This window comes from Thunnus albacares, chromosome 19, assembly GCF_914725855.1.
Source record: "Thunnus albacares chromosome 19, fThuAlb1.1, whole genome shotgun sequence".
In the NCBI taxonomy this organism is placed as follows: Eukaryota; Metazoa; Chordata; class Actinopteri; order Scombriformes; family Scombridae; genus Thunnus; species Thunnus albacares.
In genome coordinates this window covers 3,524,713-3,548,714 of record NC_058124.1, presented here as the reverse complement: position 1 = coordinate 3,548,714, position 24,002 = coordinate 3,524,713, and the positions used below count along the sequence as shown (strand labels likewise).

At 40.9% G+C, this 24,002-nt stretch overlaps 1 protein-coding gene across 1 annotated transcript in view; it reads left to right on the top strand.

Annotated features, from left to right (window-relative positions):
- Positions 1-19,085, top strand: part of LOC122969984 (ubiquitin-conjugating enzyme E2 E2-like) — a 68,006-nt gene extending 48,921 nt beyond the window's left edge. The window contains exons 4-6 of the mRNA XM_044336056.1: positions 4,195-4,327; positions 11,553-11,700; positions 18,272-19,085. Of these exons, the coding sequence (XP_044191991.1) occupies positions 4,195-4,327; positions 11,553-11,700; positions 18,272-18,369 (379 nt within the window). The 3' untranslated portion in view covers positions 18,370-19,085. The remainder of the gene's footprint in view (positions 1-4,194; positions 4,328-11,552; positions 11,701-18,271) is intronic.
- The last annotated feature ends 4,917 nt before the right edge of the window (positions 19,086-24,002 follow it).

Here is a 24,002-nt window from a genome sequence, read left to right as displayed (position 1 = left end):
CTTCTGTCAGACTGACATTTTCTTGCTTCACAGCAAAGAGGAAAATACCAGTAAAATAAGTCACCAGATGTTTCTATCAGCAAGATTTTGATGTTTTGTTTTTTTCCATAGGGTTTTCAGTTTATGCAGAAAACAAGGTCTGTGGTTGACATAACCCTGGAACAGTTCACACTTTTTCCTGTGAAATAAACCAGTTAATATCTCAGCTGTGATGTCTCAGGCTGTACAAGGTTCCTCTGTAAAAGGCTGTGAAACATGGCAAAAAAGTGTTTTCATTTGTAAATCATTTAATAAACAAATGGTGTGCGTACCATATGTCTGTAATAGCTGCAGAGATTATTTTCTTCACTCAGTCAGTTCCCAGTCTATTGAAAATATGTAGATAGTTTAGTTGAGCTGATGTCCGTCTGTTTAGTCTGCATAAACACATAACTATCGCCCTCTTTAATGTCTGATTATGTAATTCATCTTGAGCATGTGAAGTATATGTTAAATACAAGCAAGTGTAAATGCAACCAAGATGCATCTATAATAGATTGAAATCTGATGGCCTAAACCACTTTAGGATGTGGTCTGGACAGTTTGTTATTGGTCAACAGCGCACATTTGCGTGTCAAAGTTCAGTGCAGAAGGGACAGTCCACCTTGTGTTGTTGATGTAGTCAGATTATATTTTTCCAGTGGTCAGTTCCAGGCTATATAAAGGATCACTGTTGCAAGGGAGCTAAAGGATACCGAAAGAGCCTCGTCTTAATTATAGCGCTTCTCTGGCAGGGCTCTCGTAATGCTCCAGGCTCATTATTAATGGCTTACAGTGTGGAAATTAACACCGTGGGAAATAGCCGAGGCCGTCGTTGTCATTCAGCCATCATTATGAAAAGCACTCTTTTTTTCCCCTCCTGCAAGAGTTTTGGTATGTTATGAAGCAGCTCTCGGTCCAAAGATTTCAAAGAAAAATCTGCAGCAGTTGAATGGAAATAAAGACAGTCAACTTGCCTTGGATAAATAAGAGAGCATGCACTGAGGTAAATCTTGGAGGTCTGTGTCCTCCATCATTCTGACAGGCCTAGGCAGGTGGTAAAAATATAGATCTTTCTGTACTGGATCCCAAATCTGTCCTCCTGTCAGAGCTGGTTGTACCAGGCTGCAGATACAGAAAAAAGGAGGCAGTACTGGCAGAGCTATAAACATTTCCAGATGCTGCAGACTTAACTGTGGGAACTCAGCTGGGAGAAATATCAGTGGTTAGCCAACCTTAAGAGGCCTAGAGGACGATTTGAAACGTCTACCTTGCAATAGGATTTGACTAATAATTGGTGTTTCAAGGCCGACACTGGTAGTTTGTGGATTGAGCGTACCAACAGTTGTTCTTTTGTGCTGACATTTATTAAAATTAACCAGAGTCAAAGGGTGAAACAAAGTTGACTCTGTGGGTTGTTCACAGAGGGTGCATTAAACATAATAGAGGAAATTATAAAAATAATCATAATTTAAAAGAAAAGCTGTGTGTTCACCCAGAATTCTTAACTGTGCAGAAAAGCCTGTAAAACAGCAGTTAGACCAATATAAAACACATAAACTGTCCACTGAAACCATTTATTATAATACGACCGATACTACTACTGTTACCACTTCTACTATTACTATTACCACTACTAATAACATGATATGGTAATGCGTTCCAAACTTTAGGGACTGCAAAGGCTGTTTAGATTTGAGTTAAATTTGGGGGAAAGTGTTTGTCGGATGGTCGAACAGTGTCTGAAAACCCCCTCTCCTACACCTTTCCAGTCCAACAATTTCTCTTAACTTTCTGAAACTGACAATCCCGAATTCACACTCACTTCAGACAGTGATTTGTCAGGGGTGTAGAGGTGAAAAAGCAGGCAAGATTTGAACTTCTCTCTTTAACTCTTTTTTTTTTTCATTCTTCACACAACTATTTCAGTCAATTTATCAATGCATAAACAAGTGCAACACTTCCAGGAGACACTGTCTGAAAATGTGTGTCATTGTACCTGCGCTTGAAGAATTATCACATCTCACGCCCTGCTATGATAGTAGGCTGTTTGGTGTTTCTTAGGAGTTTTGCGGCAGAGTTCTGAACTAGTTGCAGTTGATTAAAGAAATAGATATACCAGAGAAGAATGAGTAACAGTAACCAGGAAGTTCTGAAGGCGTAGATGATTTTCTTGATATCATGAGGTGAGAGGAATATTCTTGCAAATTTCTGTGCTGAAGAAAGCATGACTAAACCCGTTGTGTGATGTGAATGTGAAAACAGACATGAGTCAAAATGACACCCAAATTCTTTCATACTGGCATTACATGGCTAGATAAGCAACCCAAGTAATGTTGAAATGTTCTGACTGTAGGAAGTGGAGCAATACCCCAGTTTTGCCAACATTCCGAAGTTAGATATATTTCTTGATGTCTTGAAGATTTGATAGTCTGCTAAGACTGTAATATCATCTGCATAGAAATGATCGAGACTATTGTACCAGCTGATAATGTTAATGTGGTAACATATAAATAGAAAACAGTATAGGACCAAGGATGGTGCCTTGGGGAACCTCACAAGACACTAGGAGAACATTAGAGGAATCATTTCCAATCAAGACAGAAAACTGTCAGTGTGTCCGCACCTCTCTAACACACAGAGCCACTGATTCAGTCTGTCAATAAGTATGTTATTGTCTCTGGTGTCAAATGCAATAATAACACTGAGCACCTGCCTGAATCTGCTTCAATCAGAATGTCATTAGTGACACAGAGATGTCTGTGATGATGACAGAGGCCAGATTGATTGTTTTTCAAATGCATTGCTTGATTGTAAGACCTTTTACTGAGATTTTGGACACAAAAGGCAGTTAAACCGGGTCTGTAATTGCTTTAAAGTTGTGGGTTGAGGTTTGGTTTCTTTAAAAGCATGATTGAAATGTTCAGGTACAGTGCCAAAGTGAAGAGTTGTTGATAATAGTAATACAGTAATATAAAAAGACCAAGATCGGCACCATATAGTGGTTTAATCTGACAGCGCTGCTCTACAACCTTTTGCATCAAAAAGCTATTTGACACATAAACATACAGTAGATTCCTCGTCGCCCACAGTGTCACATCAGGCTACCGCCTCACGCTGAGCAGAGCGATTTATTGGCCATGTTGTCCCCCGTTGGCCCTGGCACACTATCGCTCTCCGGACTATTTTTATCCATCCAGGGGAACATGTCGGCATCCGTTCCCCTGCCCGCTCCCATAATTCCTCTCTGTGTCCAAACACACGCTGACAAGAAATAGGTCTGCAGCAGCCCGGTGCTTTACAACAGACTGCTGTTTCACATGAACAACCCCACTCACGCTCTCATCTTACATTTATGTGCCTCACACATACTCTCACTCTCTCTGGATCTCTCTCACTCTGGCTTTCTGTGTGTGTGTGTGTGTGTGTGTTTGTGTGTGTGTGTGTGTGTGTGTGTGTGTGTGTGTGTGTGTGTAAATGATGAAAGTAAAAGTAATACAAGAAACCGACAGGGGCATCTGGCCTAATTCCAATAGAAAATGGAATTGGATTAGTGCCTCTCTTCTCGCAGCTGCGTGTGTGTGTGTGTGTGTGTGTGTGTTCTTGTGTGTGAGTGTGAATATGTATGCGTGCATACATGCGTGTGTGTCTGTGTGTGTGTGCGTATCTGTGTGTGGCGAAAATGAAGGTAACAATGGAGCTCGGCAGCAGCCAGCTGCCCAACAGTGAAGTGCTGATGAACAGTGAGGAAACAGAGCCGCTGCTGCTGCTCAACACCTTCCTGTGTGTACGTGTGTGTGTGTGTGTGTGTGTGTGAGAGAGAGTCTGTGTGTGTGTGTGTGTGTGTGTCTCATGCTTGCGTGCACATCCCTCACAGATCAGTCAACCACATGACATTGATCATACTCGTCATTTCTTCTGGCTTATAGATGCAGCCTTTGTTATATACACTGTAGTAATGTTGCCTAATCTTCTAATGGATAAGAACTTTAAATGGCAACTCTGTGCGGCTGATTTAACTGCTGATAATCACACACTTTATTTATTCACTCCCATGCTGCTACAGAGAGAGAATTGAGTTAGATGATTAGAGCGTCTCTTCCTCTCCAAACGACTGCGGGTAGATTAAATCTCTCCCCTTTTCTTCCCTCCGCTCTTTATTTTTCGTAAACGCAGCGCCGGTCCTAAAGGAGACAACATCTACGAGTGGAGGTCGACCATCCTGGGCCCTCCAGGCTCCGTGTACGAGGGAGGAGTGTTTTTCCTGGACATCGCCTTCACACCAGACTACCCCTTCAAACCACCCAAGGTGAGTCATGGCCTCCAGCTACACAGCACAACATCCAACCCCCCCCCCCACCCCCCACCCCCACTTCTCCTTCACCCAAAGCTTTACACAATGCCACCATTGTCACAGCTGGCTGTCAGCTTTCACCCTGTTGTTCAACAACAATGACTTGTTTAAGGCTTGTTCACCTACAGCGAATAATGGATGACAGCAGCACAGAGAGCTGAAGCTAGTCTGGAGATAAATGATGGTCCTATTCTCTTTTTTTTTTCTGCATATTTTTCTATCAATAATTTCTATAATTTTTTATTGCCCATGAAAAGACCAAAACCAATAATGTGTCTACAAGAATCAATAAATGAACCGTGGTAACTGCATATCATATAATGGCCACATCTGTAGCCTCAGAATGTCTAAAAGACTTCAAGATAAACAGTGCATGACAGAAGCTTTTGAATTTTTTTGAATTTGACAAAAAAAAATCATCAAAATCAGGTGTAAAAATGAACACTACTATGGCAAAACAGGCACAAATATAAAGATTCATATTTTTTAAAACCCTCAGTAATGAACTAAAACAGCTGGTGACTTTACTTTTTAACTCAAACAGGAGGAAGCAGTGCATTTGTTGGGGACTATTTTCAGCGGTGGATTATTCCACATTTGCTGTTTTAGTGAGTATTTCTAGCAACAGGACGGTGTGTGTGTAGGATTGACTCAAAATAAACCACAGTGTGTGTGTGTGTGTGTTCATGGTAATGAAGGAACATGTCATCCAGTGCAACAGTGTGGCTCACTGATGTGTTTTTAATAGTTTTTGGAACAATGGAGCTCTATGGCACAGAGGAATAAGATATACCAAGCTTTGGAAAACACACACAAAACTTGATTGAAGGATCAATTCAGTTTGGTTTTGGTCTTTTCATTCCATTTGTTAACAATAAGAAAAATCTAGAAAATCACCAGACTTACGCTTGAGGTGTTTCTTGTTATTTGTTCCCCCTCCTGATATGCATGCAGCTAGCATTCAGCAGCATTTGGCTTCCCTCCAGTGACGCTGTGGGTTTGTGGGTATGTGTGTGTGTGTGTGTGTGTGTGTGTTCTGCTGATGCAAGTGTGTGTCAGTATTTACACAGTAGACTGGCTGTCAGCGGTTGCCACCTCCCTCAGTTTTTAGTCGTGCTTCTGATTTTACCCTGAGTTTTGGTTTCAAGTCTAGAAATACTCGCTGGTTAACCTCTATCAGCTATTGAGAGAGGCGTGTTTTTAAAAATAAACAGGAAAAGTAAACAGGAGAATATTTTAGGACGCGTGCCATGTTTGGATTCCTTCGGATCATGGTTGAGAAATGAGAGAGAGAGAGAGAGAGAGAGAGAGAGAGAGAGTCGGTGAAGAGACAGTCGACAACAGCATCGGGACAGAATTTGCCTGTTAGATTATGAGGTACCTCATATGCAAAGTTCATATTTTTGTCCCGAGGGCGACGCTAGAACAAAGGTCAGGTGGTCACCGTAAACATTAGGATTCAACCTCAAATTCGTATTTGAATGGAAATCTAGCCATCAATTTGTAAGATACCTGTCACACCTTTGAAAGTTGTGGTCAAAATGGAAATTTGATGTGACTGTGGTGTTCATAGAAAAGGGTCAGAGGGACGCAAAAACCATTACCAGTCATCCTGTAGGGAGCAGGAATATCCTCGGGGGGATTCAGTCCAGTCTGTTCTCTTCTGTAGCTGTTTCACTGCCCATCAAAGTGTTGAAGTTTTATATATTTTTGTCACATTGTTCAGGCAAGTTGATTAAAACTGCAAGTACAGAAAACTGATACTACATGTTCTGTTGCTACCTTCTACCTCCCCACATTCACCACCTCTTGTAACAATGAGCGCTGCATTTTGGGTTATTCATTTTCTCCTGCTGTACTTGGCAGGAATGATTATTGAGCTTCAGTACTGAATTCAGGTAGATTCTTTGTCATTTACTCCTTTTACTCAGGCAACATTTTATGTCTTTCCTTTTATCCCTTTAAAGTCATTTGTGAATGACTTCCTGATGCTCTCTCTCAATAACTACTTGTCTCCCATGCAGCCGATTACGCTGCATCCACAGTGATAATTTAAGCAAATGATACGTTTGGATGTGAGTCATTTCTCCATCATCTTCTCACACATTCAGGCACTAAAGGGAGGCAAATGTGTTTATAAAAACACTGATGAATTTGTGAAGTTCTTTCATTAAATAGAAAAGAAAGTTAATATTCCTTTTAAAAAAAAAACAACTTTATCCATCTGTAAAATTTAAAGCTGCAGCCACAAATTAAAGTTATTAGCTAATATTTTGTTACAGCCTCAGGTATTTGATCTGCAGTCTGGTGCGAAACACGATTCCAAAGTAGAAACAATGTTCAGGTCGAGCCATGAGCCGACCAGCTGAAACCGCCTCCGTCCTGGCAGTCCGCACTGAGGGGGAAACAGAGCTCGTCTAAACTCTTGGCCTCCTGCTGCCTTGTTTTTCCAGTCTGGCTGTGAGTGCTGCCATCCAGCAGCTCACCAGCTCACAGCCACCAATCTGACAGCTGCAGCTGCTCACTACACTGGCTCACTCACTAATGTTAGGATGATAAGGCCAGTTTAGGCTCACACTGATACTCTTAAGATAGAGGTTGAGGATAGCGAGGACGTTGCTTCGGCGTTTTTGTTTTGATATGAGGTTTTATATATGTCTAATTCCTTGACCTGTTCAGCAGAGCCACCCAAGGACAGGAGAGATTAGACCGCTCTAACTAACATTATCCCCCTCCATCAACTCTAATTTCCTCATGGCTTTGAACTAAATTCCAACCACACACTTCATCTTCCTCTGCATGGGATCGTTCTCATTTTGGAACTTGTGAAATTGGCTGTTTAACGTGCCATGAAGCGCCATAAAGTCAAGCTTAAGCTTATGGATGATCAGCCATTCAATACATTTTCTCCTTTAAACCCAACCTTTCCATTCTGTCTCATTTGTTAAATATGTCATGATGACTGCCTTGCTATAAAACTATGAATCAGCTCCATTGATTTTCATTCCATTGGCCCCGAAATGACTTAAATGTGAACAGATTTGAGCTCATGATAGAGGAACATGCTCAATCATTGTTAAGCCAAGTGAGGCCCTTTTTATAAATGTTGGAACCTTTGCAACCCGCAAAACCATTAAAAGTCAAACATCTAAAAATGCACTACATCATAATATTTATAGATATTGTGATCTATAATTACATAAACCATGATAGAGGATTTTATCCATGTCTTCCATCCTTAAATCACCATTAACCCATAATTCAACAGTCTCTCTCTGCCAATGAATGTCTTCAAATACTCATGTTCATGATCCATGCAGATGATCCAGGTTTATGTCGACAGTTTTTTCTTTGTTTGTTTTTGTTAGGTGGTTTTTTGGTAAAGGTTTCAAATGGTTTCTCCTAAATGCAGTTATTTTTGCTCTGATAGCAGTGGGACTATATCACTTTTGAAAGAAGAACTAACACATTGTTCCCCTTCGAAATGAAAAGTTGAATTCATAAGCAATAAAAAAAAACAGCCCTGCTCAATTCAACACACTCAGAGGTTTTGCTGCTACAGTCTTACTTGGTCTGGTATGACTAGTAGCTAATGTTATCAGCTGTTCCATAGATATTCACTGTATAACTGACATTCTGAGTCCATTTCATGACTTCATGACTCTTTTTTACTTTCTGCTTCTTACTTTATGCTACATTTTAGCATTTGCCTTACATTATTACTTACACATGTCTTTACATTATTCTGTAATTGAACAGTGGCCTTGCATAAACTGATTTGACTTCTTGGGGACACAACACAAAAAGCCATTAACACAACACTGACATATTATCACCTTATATAGTCAATATGACAAATGTCTCAACAAACAGTTGCTTAATTACACATTCAGGAGTATTCATGGAATACATGGAGAATTCATTTGGAGTTGTGTTTGTGGCCACCTGATGAATGTAAGTCCAACATTCACTCTCCTTTCAGCACAGGTTTGGTCTCCACCAACTGAGAAAAATATGTCTCTTTAGCTGCTAAATGCCCCAACATGTTCACTAGCTAGTCTCTGAAGCTTATGAACCCAAACATTAGGGTGCAAAACCAAATAATGAGCTGAAAGAGGCTAAAACGGGATGTAGGGCTGAAGGGAACTGCAGCAGAGTTGCGTTTGTCACTACAAGCGACACCTTTCCCAAAATCATTTGATTCACTGTTAATATGAAAATATAATAGTGCAGCTTTTATGGATTGAAGTATTGGTCTAACATTTAGATTCAGATTAAGATTCTCGTTACTACTGGCCAGACTGGCATGGAATTAAGTTGTGGATATTCATGGCTCCTGAGAAGATGATTCCCAGTGACATTAGTGGCCCCATCATCAGGTCATTAACTGTACTGAACATTATCATGCTCCCCAGAGGATGAAACCTTTTCATTTTAGATCTTTCTTGAGTTTTCCTGTGTTGCCTCCATCAGGCCAGATTGGAATAAAATATACTGAAAACTAACGGCTGGTTTGCAGTGACATTTGCTGCAGACACTGGTATTGAGGCATTAAAGCTGCATTTACTCTCTAAACACATGGAGATTAATCAGAGCGAGAGACGGGATATAAAATGAGGATGCAGAGGCTGTGTTTGGAGGCTGTGGGATGAAACCATGATACAGAGGGGATGTAGGATTAAACCCGTAGCTTTTGTTACGTGGAGGCAGCATCATAATCTATTAGCATCAGCCATGATGGGATTACAGCCTGTTAATGAGACCACACAGGCTAGCCAGGGATCTGTTTCATGGCTGCTAGGCTGCCAGCATTAGCATGCCACCGCTAACCCGTCTCAGCGGAGGTGTAAGAACAGAAGAGGAGCGACTCAGACACGAGACCAGCCCTCCACCAGTCACCATCAATCACCTCATCTCCTGCCTGCCTTTCTCCTCACATCTCCGGAAATCCTTTCATGTAATGGAAAGCGTCCTGTTTATCGCTGTGTCTGTCTATCACCGAGTCAGCCAGCATCCCCTCAGCGAGACCCAGCGTGGAATGTGAGGAAGGGGGCGGGGGGGGGGGGGCTCGAGGGTTGTTTGTTTCTCATAAGATGGAGATGTGAAGGGAGGAATGGAGAGTTAATGAGAGGATAAAAGAGGGCAGGCTGTAGTCACAACGTGAACAGAACAGGGAGACAGGACTCCTAGCATTCCTGGACTGCCAGTCCTGGTCAGCAGCCTCTGTTTTAAAGAAGCAGAGAGGTCAAAGGTCACTCCTTAATGATGTTATGCTCCTTGTGCTGATGTTAGGCTCTGCTGAGTTCCAGATGACTGTCTTCACTTCACTGTTGACTAAAGCAGGATCCCTTCATACTGTACAGAGAGTATCTAGATTGATCTCAACCAGAAAGGTTCTTTCACTGCACTGAACCATACATTAAACTGTGCAATAGCTTTGAGGTTCTCACACTGGGTTAGAATAAACACAGATATTTATTAACGCATCAGTATATTGGTAGACATCCATTATAAGCCAGCTTGCACTTTGACAATCATTGAGACTGTGTATGATTTGATGTTAACAGCTTTGTGTCCAGGCAACCTGGGAGGGCTGTCAGTCAGACCTGAGTAAGGTTTCTAATGACCAAAAATCAATTTATTAGTCGATCAACAGGCAGTTGATTGTCAACAGTTTATATAATTGATTCATAGTTGTAATTGTCATTTATGAAAGAAAGATGCCAGACATTTGCTGTTTCCAGCTTCTCAAATATGAGGATTTTCAGTCTTTCTGATTTTCATATGTAAATGTAAATGTAAATGTATATGTAAAGTGAATATCTTTGAGAACTGTTGGTTTGTTGCACCATAGTAGTCTACAGGTTAAGATGCATGCTATATAACTGCAACATCCACGGTTAGAATCCAGCAGTGGACCTTTGTTACATGTTGCCCCCTAAACACTCTCTCCCTTCATTTCCTGTCATCTCTCCTCTGTCACTGTATGGATATAAAAGCATAAGATGCCCCAAAAATACTGAACTGTTGGTTGGACAAAACAAGACATTTGTCACCTTTAGCTCTGGAATATTGTGATTTTTTTATTGTGACTACTTAAAACAATAACAACAAATTTTAATTAATCAATAATAAAATAACCACAGTTAACAACATGACATAACATGACATGCAATAATAAAAAGGGTTTCAGATAACACTAAAAAGAAAAACAATCTAGTGTGGTTGACTGATGTGGCTGAAAGTGGAAAGCACTCACAGTTCTTACCTCAGTCAAACCAGTATGATCATGTGACTGTATTATTTCAACAATAGAGGCATTTTTGATGTTTAGAAATGTTAATCTAGATTCAGATCTGCTTCAAAATAAATACAGTGATAGACAATCATGGGATACATATGCCAGATTTAGTTTTATTTATTGAACTACAGTAGTGTGTCATAATGTTAAACATTCATTGCCTCATTTTATTAGCAAATTTAAAGGGAAACTCCACCACAATTTTTACACACTTCAATTTGGACCAATCTTTTTCTGTTTTCTTTATACAAGTGCACTTTTACTGGAGTGTTCCTTTAATTGAACCCTGTTAACATGTTTACAGTACATCCTGTTAACTAACAAGCAGACTAAATGATCTCCAACATAGTGGGTGAAGGTACAATGTTACACACAAGCACACCCTGTGCTTCCATCATATTGTTCCATCCATGCTGCCACTGTAAACCTTATTTGTAAGGAAGCTTTACTACATGCAAAGTATTATTGTTTAGTTCCGGTACATTTTACATAAATTGGAATATCTGTATTTAACTAATCTGACAGAGTGTATGACATCACATCATCTACAGCACAGTATATTGTGCTCATACACCTCTGACATGAGGCAGCAGTTTGAGTTCATGTTTACTGTAGATATGATCAACAATATGTTACCCAGAATTCATTTCAATGTGACATTTCCTTCCGGTTGCACACAAGCATTCATAAACATGTTTAATGCTATTCTGGATTTTAGTGGAGAGTTGTCTGAAAGGTTTTTCATCCAATCAGAAACCCTAATTGCTGTCAGTATAGTCCTGCTCTAAGAGACTGTCTATCAGGATCAAATATTGGCTATACGCAACTTGTAATCAAATTGTGGAACACTGATCTAACTCTCTCACTGGCTGCTTCCAGGTGACGTTCCGTACGAGGATCTACCACTGTAACATCAACAGTCAGGGGGTGATCTGTCTGGACATCCTGAAGGACAACTGGAGTCCTGCCCTCACCATCTCCAAGGTCCTACTGTCCATCTGCTCCCTGCTCACTGACTGCAACCCTGGTGAGAGCTGCAGCACACACATGTACACACACATATGCACACACTCTTGTCCTTGACATACCTCTCTCCAGTTCTAGCTGTGACAGGTTGACTTGACATATCTGTTCTGTATGGATAATGTACAAAGAGATGTGTTACTTTTGAAACACTTCACATATTAGAGTCGTAGATTGATTATTTGTCATAATTGACAAACCAACTAATTGTTGCAGCTCTATGGTTTGACTCTTAAAGTTTCTTTTTCACATTTTTGCCTTTATTCTAAGTTGTGAGTACAGAGAAAGACAGAAAATGAGAGATATGACGCAACAAAGGCCGTCTGCTGGAACTGAACTGGGAACATTCGATTCATGTTATTTGCCATTCTGGTAACCATGCAGCTACCAGGACATCCCACCCTCTCAAATATCAATATCAGTATTGGCCTGAAAAATCCATTTGAGCATTAAACTCAGACTTTGCCTTGTTGGAATTGTTACAGAATGTTACCTGTGAAACTAATGTTACATTTGTCATAACTTTTACAAAAACAAATGTGTCTCAGGTGCCCGTTCATACATTAGACTGTAGTAAAATTGATATCACATATGTGTAATGAAGTGCATGACTGATTCATGGAGTTCCATACAGATCCACCACAGTGCCTTGCTCAAGAGCGACTGAGTCAAAGCTTCAGTATGTTTGAAACAAACAACACGTTCTCATCGTGACCAATTCTACAAATAGTGCACGCGCTACGGGCAAGTCTCTTCTTGAAGGCGTTCACGGTGTTCCACCTCCACACGCCCGGCCAATCGCTGTGAAGTGGATATGATTGTTTCACAAGGGTACAATCATCGTCAGCCTCTGCAGATTCAGCTAAAGGAAATGAGATTTCATCCGCTTTGAGATGATCTGACAAACCCTTCATTTGTAGCAAAACTGAGGCAGCGATAGGTAACACTCCTCAACGCAGTAACCACACATTACTACCGTTGGTGTCGGTGAGTGGCGACTGTGGGCGCGAGAGACAGAAAAAAAAGGTGAAGCATTTCCATACTATTTGCATTCATCCTCTTACAATGTTGTGTCATAAATTGTGCTTCTGGGTTTTTCCTTCTCTCTCTCGGTCGCAGCTCAATCAATATTTAACCAGGACCGGCTGACTAAACACAGTCCTGTAAACAGCTGACACCGTTCTCACAGAAGACATCAACGTTTTTTAAAGCTATTTAGATCTATTATGGTTTAGTTTACCAGCAGCAGGGAGTTCAATCTGTCTTTTATGAACCAGTTAAACCAGTCGTTTCCTAGTTCCACCGCTCCTAATGTCTCTCGGTATAAAGTATTAAATTGAGCTAGCAGAGGTGGTAAAAACCTATCTGACATCACAGCGATGAGATCCAGAGTGAAAGAAGCGGGAGAAAACGTGTCAGAGCAAGAAAGGGAGTTAAAAGAGCAGGAGAATGACAGGTGATTTCAGATGTGAATCATGGGGAATGAGATGGCAAGAGAAAAGAAAGAGTGAAGGAGGAGGAGGAGGGGGTGGTGGAGGGATGGAAGAGATAGTGCTGATTGTGAAGACCTCTGATGATAGCTTGTGTCCTCTCAGCGGGGGGATTGCTCTTTGATAAACGTAGCGGCGGAGATTCTCCCACCGTGGGTGAAAATGAGAATAGCTGTTCCTCTCCTCCTCTTCCTCCTCCGTCCGCCCCTTGCAGCCCGAGTGGCGTTTTTTTTTTTTTTTTTACATGAGACGAGCCAATTCCTTTCAAGCGCCATACAAAAGGGACTTGAATGACACCCTGCACCCGTCCAAAAAAAAAAAAAAAAAAACCCCACCCTCCTCCTCCCTGTTACCCACGCACCGTCTATCCCTCTTTCTGCCTCTTGCCTCATCAAAATCGGCCCGGCTCACTACGCTTCTCACCGCTCGCTTAAGTGTCTTTTAAAGCCAGCCTGGAGTGCAGAACGAGGGCCCTGGATTTGAAATACCCTAAAAATATCTCCCCACCTCCTTCCTTCTGAAGATTTTCCTCCCACGTGCAGGCGGAGATCATCGGCATGTAGCTCATTAAAGCCAGCGAAGAGGACGGAATGACAGTTAAACAACCCCTCCGAGGGCCGCCGTTCCTCGTCCTCGTCGTCATGCCACGACCGACCCCTGCATCACGGTCCCGCCACAAGCACATATCTACCTGGGGCGTCCCGGTGGCTCATTTGGGCTCAGCCACATGCCATGTCAGAGCATATCTAGGGCTCAAATCCAGCCCAGGGCCTCTGTCGCATGTCATCCCCCCCTTTTTTTTTCTTCTCCTGCCTCAGCCTCTGTGGAACATCAAGCCAGAGGGATTCGTCCTCAGTGATTTCTGCTACCACTGTCTGGGTTAGATGGTTTATCTGGCTGATGCGCGCACAGATATACGGACAGTCTTTTATAATAAAGGCGTCTTCTCTTTTTCCTCCCCGCGGTAGCTTCAGGGGTGTCAGTTTGTCAAACTTGTAATAACACCTGCCGCGCCCTGCCTTTAAGGAGTGCTTTACTATCTGGATGAGTTCCAGGAAATGTGCAATGAAAACAGTTTAGGATTGTGTGTCCTCGGCTTGTGCAGCTCCTGTCTGCCTTCTGTTCGACAATAAAAAAAATTTAAAAAATGGCTGAAAGGTGTTCCAAAAAAAAAAAAGGGCTGAAATTACCATAAAATTACAGTGAACAGCTCACTCAGTGTAATCTGTGTTTATATGATTGCACTGTTGATCCAAGAGGTCCGCCGCTCGCCTCATTATCTCCTGGATTCTCCCCAAAATCAGTTTAACTTCGTGATTGGTTGTCACCTCTTCAATGGCTCGTTCAAGTATATTGATACTACGGTAACCGATGGAGAACAAGACAAAGATTTACACTCACCGTGCAGACGCTTCACAACACAACACGAGCTTCTCACCATCATTAAATGCTTTTTTTTCTAGCTCTTTACATCTCAAGAGGCTATTTGTACAGCACATTTCATACACAAGGGCAATGCAGAGTGCTTTACATAACGCATTAACGATATTAATATGCAAATTGAAAGGATAGAAAGCTCTTGAAAGGAAATTAAAAAGTTAAGAATAGAGACATAAATATAGGATAAGTAATAGATGAGAAATTCATTTACAGTGCAGAGTTGCTTCTAATACAACAAAGGAAATTAAGAGAGAATTTTCATTTGGATTTGATCGTGCTGTAAGTTGAGGCACATGATTAAGAAGTTGGTTCCATCTGTGCTTCACCCTGTTTGGTTCTGTACCAGCTGACTACTTCCTAAAGATCTAACGGCCCCACTGGGTTTATATTCTTCAAGGAGATTAGACATTTTGGCCCAATGCTGTTAAGTGATTTATTCACCAGCAGCAGCACTTCCAAATCCATTCTATAAGTAACTAGAAGCCAGGGTAATGTGCTCAGTGCTCCTTGTTAGAACTCTGGCGGCAGCAGCAGCGCTCTCAATGTGCTGAAGTTGTCGGATGGTCTTTTTTTTGGGGGGAAGACCAGAGAAGAGGCAATAAAATGAAGGAATAAATGAATTGAGATTCTCTAAAGGCCGTCTGGACATGAGACCAGCTCTGTAAAGTTCTGTTATAGAGAATTTGGGAGCTGCAGATGGAGGCGATCAGTGATTGATCAGTAATTTAAAGCAGCTAAGTGGAGCAGAAAGCATTTCTACTCTGTTTTATATGAGAATCCAAAGCAGCATGATTGGTTGTCACTCCCACATGTCAGCTTTTGTGGTTCCTTTTACAGTGAAAGGTATCTTGTTGCATCTCTAGTATTGTATGGCTGCTACAACTAACTACTTTATATAAAGTATCTGACAATGTCTGAAGGTGTTAATACCTGTTCTGAATGAACACAAGAAAGCAGGATGAAAGTGAGAAGTGTATAAATGTGGACGACAGCGCACACTTTCAGACAGTCTCATAGTCATTAACTTGTTTCTACACACAAAAAGTGATGAAAGCAGTTTTGTAAAGAACTTTCAAACAAATTCTGGATACTTTCTTAACTCAAATCATCGGACACAGCTCCACAACTCTGATGTTGGAAAGGTGTGGAGGCGTTTGAAACATACGGTGCAAAGTGTTCTTTACAGACAACACTTTGGAGCTTGAATCTAAAAAGTCCAGTCTTAGATTTAGTCTTCAAAAGCCCAGATTGGTCAAACAAGTAAAGCATAGCATAATACAGTCATAAATAAGCACTGATGTGGTGATTCAGGAAGCCAAAATGCTGCACAAGCTTCCACAAAGAAATAATTCTAACAGGACTTAAGTCTTTGGCTCAAGTTGTCACTTGTGAATTTTGGACTGAAATCTAGAAAAACAACCCGACGTCTTGACTCGGAGCTACAAAGACATGATGTGTAAGGATCCATTCATCCAGAAATATGGGTATAAGCCTGTAAAAACCCCCATCATTGAAACCCTAGCAGGGATTAGTGCGGAGGGGTGTTTGTGCTGCTTGCTCAGCCAAGCTCATCACACTGCTCCGTCAGCAGGCCGAGCCCCGCAGGAGACAGTCTGAAGCCAAGCAGAGTGTGTGTGTGTGTGTGTGTGTGTGTGTGTGTGTGTGTGAAGCTCGCAGGAGTTTGTTTCTCTCTCTCTCTCTCTCTCTCTCTCTCTCTCTCTGTCACCTCACTGAGAAATTGACCAGCGGCTGAGCGGCAGCGTAGTCGATAGAGGAGCCGGCGGTGGGGAATTCATAACGGTGGCTGTTGACTGACCGGACGTGCGCGGTGTATCAACAGACGGGACGGCACGTCTCCTCAGAGTCAGTGCTGCCGTCCGCCAGTGCTGCCGGAGCCCACCATGATCACCGCTGATTTACAGCAGCACGCTCGTTTTACCGCGCCGCCGATAAATAAAACTGTCCTCCGCGCTGTACGTCAAGCAATACAAGCTCCACTTCAGACCGCAGGAGTGATAGAGCTCCGTTTGTTTGACTTACGGCTTTTCTGTGATTTTTTTTTTTCTCTCCGGTTGTAATAAAATTCCCATGCATGCTGATGAGCCGAGGTGGTCCGCTGGAAGTTCCTAGACCAATTTTTTAGACTTTGATACATCGGCTCAAGTAATTGGATGTCAAACAGCAGCGCGCAGATGTTGTGATGTGTGTAAACATGCCGCATGTCCCTAATAAATAAAATATCACTCACACAGATGTGGATTTTTGAAGGCTGCTGCTGATATCACATTTTCCCTCTGAGAAAATCTGTTAGTGAAGGTTTCTATTACAGTGTGACCCTGACAAGCTGTAGTATCTCTACAACTATCCACTGGAAGGCCGCTCGATTTGTTCGGGATATTCTTGGTCCTCCATGGATGAATCCTGTCTTTTCTGACTGACTTTTCCTCCTGTGCCCCCATCAGGCCAAACTTTCCTCTCGTCTATTAGAGTATTGGAATTTCTTGATTGATTTTTTTAACCATTTTCCCTTTTGTCTTTATTGTACTATCTCCCAGCCTGTCGTGCATATTGCAGTATCTTATTTTGAAGTGTTGGTTGGATGCCACCTTGGGTTTTAGGAAGTCCTGATGGGTATTTTGTGCTATTTCCTGACATTTTACACCCTAAATAATGAATCAATTAATTAAAAAAATAACCAGAAGATCAGTCGGTAATGAAAATAATTGCTGGCTGCCTCCAAACTGTAAAGACTTTGGACAATGTATTGTTATGATAAACATGCTTTTACAACAGTCAAGGCAAAGGTATTTTAAACGACGGGCCACCATCATATCCATATAAAGATATATCTTGTTATAATATTCAAGGTCAAAATAGAGACTGATACTGGATTTTTAGGGCAGATGCTGATACCGAAAAGGATCAAATATCAATAAAATGCTGCCTATATAATGTCAGCACATATCTGACAACATATACCAATATATACCCATATATCTGGGACGGGCCAATATCGGCCGATAATGACAGCTGATTGATATATCGGTCAGGCTCTAGATCAAAGTATGACCATCCTCATAGCAAAAAAAAATTCCAATAATGTGGTTGTGCTTGAGCTTTTATTCTTGATGAAGTGGAAGATTCTGAAACAACCTTTTGACTATCATTGTATCATTGAAACAGCAATAACAATATGTGTGTTTATGTTGTGATTAGTGTCCAGTCAAAATCAATTCATCAAGTTAAGATTATTGTTGAACTTATTGATTAAAAGAATGATCGGTGTAGTGTCTGTCAGACAAAATAAGCAATTTGAAGACCCTCACATCAGACTCTGGTGACATGACAGGGATTCATCAGTAGGTGTTGACATTTTAAAGTTGCACCAATCAATATTTTTAATGAATCAAATGATTATGTGTGATGTGAAAGGTGTTGCTCATAGTGACAAAACCCCACAGAGAATAATCACCTAACTACAGTTAACCCCTCAGCTCTACTGAGCTTTTTAGCTTTTTTAGTTCATTGTTTTGGTTTTACAGCCCGCAACTTTCCTGTTTTCACTTCCAGTTCTCTCATAAAACTCAATAAATACTTTGTCTGTTGTGTGGAGTCTCACTGAGTTCGCTCCTCTTGTGTTTACAGCCGACCCTCTGGTTGGAAGCATCGCCACACAGTACCTGACCAACAGAGCTGAGCACGACAGGATAGCCAAACAGTGGACCAAACGCTACGCCACATAGACCAGCATGACTCATCCAGGACCTGCCCCAACCCACCCATCATATACACACACACACACACACACACACACACACACAAACACACACACCTCCCTTCCTCTGAAATCTATGGAAGCACACCCGCCCCTGTCATCCACCCCACCCCCCCCCCTCTCCCCGACCCAACCCCCCCCACACCCACCCCTGAGAAACGAACTGTTATTTGTTCCATGCTGACTTGAAAAGCTTCTTTTTTATACAAAGAGTCTATTGGGATTGTATTTTCCAATACACTGAATGTTGATATGGTCATGAAAAGCTTTAATACTGTTATTGTTCTTGTCGATGTTGTTGTTCTTATTGTTATTGCATTGTTTATAACATTGTCGCCACCCTCGTCATCTTTATCTAAAAGTGTGCGTGTATTATTCCTGTTTCATGTGATGGTTTTATGTAAAAAAAAAAAAGAAAAAAAAAAAGGATCATACTGAGCGAGTGCATTTAGTTTGTTTTCTTTCAGTGGTTTTTACGGCTCATGGTCAATATTAGTGCATGGCATCAGGATGTGTGTTCATGCAGTGGACATGTAGTCATGGTATTATTTCTGTCCCGGCAGAGTTTTGGCATGGAGCGAGCCCATCACCATGTATGACGATAGTGGTAGTTTGCTGTACATTTAATGCCTTGTGAGAATACATACTCATTGAATACTCAATTAAACACTGGCTGTAATGTGACAGACCCCGTCTCAATCTGTTGCTTCAGGATGAGTGTGTGTGTGTGTGTGTCTGTGTGATATTCAGTGTGTGTGTGTGTGTGTATACATGCAGGCTCCTCTCTCTCTGACCACTTCCTGTGAGAAATGAGTCGTCACAGGCTCACCGCAAAAAGCGAAATGATTCAAAGTTCAATTCAAAGTGAAAGTTAATTCTCATCTACTCAGCAAAAAAAAAAAATCAAAAAGTCACGTTATTGTCACATTTAGTTGAATTCTTTTTATTCCATTTACTGGTAACTTGAAGTGGAGCTGGTTAGACATATAAATATAGTTATATCATATATATATATATAAAGAAACATGAATTTATCAGTTTATTCGCACACTTATCTAATAGTGTTTTTCTAGGAAGTCCAGTTTGAGATAAGTGTGAAGGTTTATCAGACACCAAAACACTGAATAGCGTTTTATAATACGAGACAGAATTTTACAAGTCTGTAAAGTTACCACAGTGACAATCATCACCATCCTCCGTCAGAACAGCTGCCAAATAACAGCAGATTTATGCTGTTCACGTTTTTCTGTTTTGGTGCTGGACCTCTCTGCATCAGCACCCCCGCTGAGCCGACACAGCGGCCTCGAAATGAATGAGGGAGCCACAGCCTGCAGTGTCTGAACATGTGTTTTAACAACAGCATGAATTCATCTCGTAAAGGATCCTACAAGACAATAAAGCATCCTGTTCAGATGTTCTTCAATAGGTATCAGGCTATAAAATAAAAAAAACACCATCACACTGCTACTACCAGCCTATAGACACCAAACAAGACTCCCTTTACTTCTGTTGCTTTATGTCTTTAAGGCGTCATGCTAAAGGAATGTGGCTTTGTCTGTTCAGACGTCCTGTTTTGATGCTCCTGTGTTAGATTAAAATGCTCTAAAACCGCAACAGCAGCCAAGAATTTTCAAGGTCTTCAGAGGATGAATTCCAGTGATTCTGATCCCCTCACTGACTGACTCTCTATCTATCGCCCCCAGCAGGTTGAAATATCTCCAATCTGCTAAATGCATTAGCACAAGATTTTATAACTTAAGTGACTTTTTCATCCAGTGTCTCCATCATCCAGTGTCTCCAATATTAATAATAGTACCAATAATGCTTTATGATCCAATACTTTTTAAAACTGATGACATTCCTCAACTGTGTCTGGTGTCTTTGGTGTTTAAAAACAAACTGTACCCCATCTTACAATTTTTTTATTTTCATTTTTTTTACAATCAGCATCACATCCTCACAGAGCCGCCAGCTTAACTGTGTTGATTCTTTGCTGACATGGTCTTCCACTGATGTAGTGCTTTCACAACTGACTGTTTTCTATGATAAATTTGAATATGATTTTTCTTTTTTCTTTTTTTTTTTTCCTTCAGGCCTGTTTGTTTGATCTTATTCATTTTCCTTTGACCTCTCTTATCCACAGGATCACCAGTAAGGTCTTTTTTTTTGCTTTTTGCACCGTACTCAATTAACCCTTGCGAACATTTGTGTATGAAAAGCCAAAGACAACAGCTGTTTGCACGAACCACTACAGTACACACACCTACAGACACTAATAGAACAATGTAAGTGTGTTGTGATGTGTCTTATAGAAATGTTGGATCAGAAGAGATAAACCAGGATTTCATTCATTAGATCAGCACCAGAGCTCTACTCTGAACCTAATATATGTGTTTAAAATTCCCTCAGTCTGCACTCATGCACTATAACACTGAAAGGCATCACTTAATTGCCCCCCTGCAAAGCAATAGACATAGTGTCAAACACTCCTGTGGACAAACAGTCCAACTTTAATGTGAAAGCATGAAAGCAGTGTGGATGTTAAAGCAGCACTTGGACTGTTAACTGAGGACATAAAAGCCTGAGTGAGACACACACACACACACACACACACACACACACACACACACACACACACACACACAGAGTGAAGAGGAGAGAACTCCGACTGTGCTCCTGCTATCAGCAGAATAATCTAATAGTTTCATGTTATTGATGGACAGTGTGATGCGTCATCAACATGATGGAGGTTCGCCGCACATTCAGAGCTGTCAATCTATTCACTGATTCTCTGATGTATCTTATTTTCTACAGAATCCCAGACATCCTGAAAGATATTTTTTTTATCTTGTTTGCCCAAGATAATAACTTGTGTGCACAAGAGGACAATATCATCTCATATCTTGTTCAGATAAGATATGGATCACAAGTGATTATCATGTGTTGAAGATATTAAATCATATCTCCCTCATGCAAGATACTTGTGCTCACGAGATTGTCTAATATCTGGTGTATTAACTTATATCTTCTTCGCTCACAAGATATTAGATAATATCTTCTGAGCACAAATTCACACACATTTGCACAAGTAATTACCTCTCATGAATAATATATTAGATCTTGTGAACACAAGTTATTATTTGAAGATATAATTTGTGCAAGCTTGTGTGCATAAGATATCATCTTCAACATTTTGTTTACAAGACATAATCCCTTTTGCACACTTACAGATATTGATCTTGCTTATGCAAGTTCTTACTTTGTGCAAACAACATTCATATCCATAAGTTAATACACCACTTATTAAATAATATCTTGTGAGCACAAATTTGCAAAAGTTGTCAATAATAATAATTTATGCACAAAAGATATGATCTGGTTCCCACAAAATCACTTTATATGCACAAAAGTTATTATTTTTATGGACAAGTATTACAAGATACTTATGAGCACAAATTTGCACAACTGAGTGTATCATCCTGTGCTCATAAAGATATTAGATAAGTTGTGAATAGAAGTTCTTTTGTGAACAAGATATTAAATAATATCCTGTACACACCAGATAATAACTTGTGCATTCAAGTTATTATCTTCTTCCCACAAAATCATTTGTGTGCACAGGTTATTATCTTGTTTGATCAAGATTTAAGATAGCCTGTGAGCACAAGTTCACACGACTTATCTCACACTCATAAAGATAATAGATACTAACTTGTGAGCAGATGTTATTGCGTGAACAAGATATCAGATAACCTGTACACGCGAGATAATCACTGGTACCTTCAAGTTATTATCTTGTTCCCACAAAATCATTTGTGACACATGTTATTATCTTGTTTGAACAAAATATTAGAGCACAAGTGAAGATAACTTAAATCCTGCTTCATTAATCCCTACTTCAATTAGTGATTCCTACATTTCCCAGAATACCTTTTGACAACCCAAAGAGAAAGATGATGAACATGCTGAGAGGAATTGAACTAGCTGGCTAACTAGTAGCTGAATAGTGGGGTGAATCAGTGATTTCACTCTTATAGTGTATTGAAAACAGAGTGAAACACACAAACACTTGTTGACGGGCCTCTTCACAGCCGCTGTGTCCGCCATGTTCTGAGCAGGAGGAGATGCTTTGCTGGGGTTTTAGTCCCTGACTGTGTTACAAAACCAGCAAAGTGGAGCAACAGTGGCAGAGTTAATTACGGTTGACACATCAGGAGCGGGGAGGGGCAGAGCTCGTCCTCCCTCCCTCCCTCCCTCCCTCCCTCCACCCTCCTCTCCCTTCCTCCTTCACACGCTGCGGGAGGAAGAGTCTTGACAGAAAAGGAGAAGTCACTGATGCATGGATAATAATGTAACATTTGCAGTGAGAGGTAAGTGATCAATAGGAGTGAAAAGGCCAGAGCTGGTCTTGTGAATAAACAAGGGCCTGCTCTGCATTATAATGTATATAATGCAGGTGTAACGTCCCCACCAGACCAGAAGACTTGGAGTGGAGTTTGTTTGCAGTTAGTATAGACAGCTTCTTATTCCTGCTGCCAAAATGCCAAACAGGTTATTATGTCAAACATACGACCTCTTTCACTCTTCATATGGACACCTGACTGTAAACCTGTCCTTTAAACACATTACCTCTGTTTGGAGGTGACATATGAGGTTGTAAAGATTCCCGTATTGTCTCACGTGAAGCAATGAAAGTAAAATAAAACTTGAGGCCTCAATCTTTGGTCAGTTCTCTAGAAAATTCTCTCTAGAGATGCTGCGTGTGACTCCGGGAGAGTTTGAAAATTCAATAAAAGTGCTGCTTCATAATTCTAATCCCTTCACTGCAGCCACTTAGTTTAATCTTTATTTAACCTGCAGCACATTTCACATGTCAGGCCACTTAATCAAGAGCTATAATGGCCTTTTAAAAGTGTCACTCAACTCTTGGTCATTCTGTTTTAGTGTTAGGTAGTAACTCTAGCTAATGGCTTAACAGTAGCCTCCTTTTATTACATCCCAGTGATGAGTAGCTTAGTAATAAGCAACATGAGTGATGCTTTTTTTTGTTACCACATCCCACACCTTACAGAAATGATTCAGCACCCCTACTGCGTTTTATGTATGTGTGTTTGTGTTACATACACGTTTGGTAAAGTGGTTGACAGCTGATAAATGACGTGTAAATGTTCTTATTTACTTTGAGCAAAACGGTGAAAAGTGTTTTAAACATTGCTTGTGTTTAGGAGTCGTATCCTGACACGAGGATGGAGAAGCTAACCATCAGTTTTCAACAGTTAACATGAAGCAGTGATGTATGTAACGGCTGCTGCTAGAGAGTGAAGTAACAGGTAGTTAAGAGGAAGTAAATGAAATATTAGACATGCTTGAGAAAGGTCACTAAGTTAATTTCCTTTTTTTTTCTCTTTTTTTTGAGTAGTGGTCTCCAGCAGCTTGTGTTTCCATTGGACATCATTTAGCTCTTTTGTTTAATGTTGTAACTCGGTTTAAACCACACAGCTGTCACTCTTCGACGTCACTCTTTGACACCGAGGCTGTTATTTATGAAACTGATGAATGTAAATGTCAGGACGTCTGTCTGCTGCTGGACCAACACTTCCG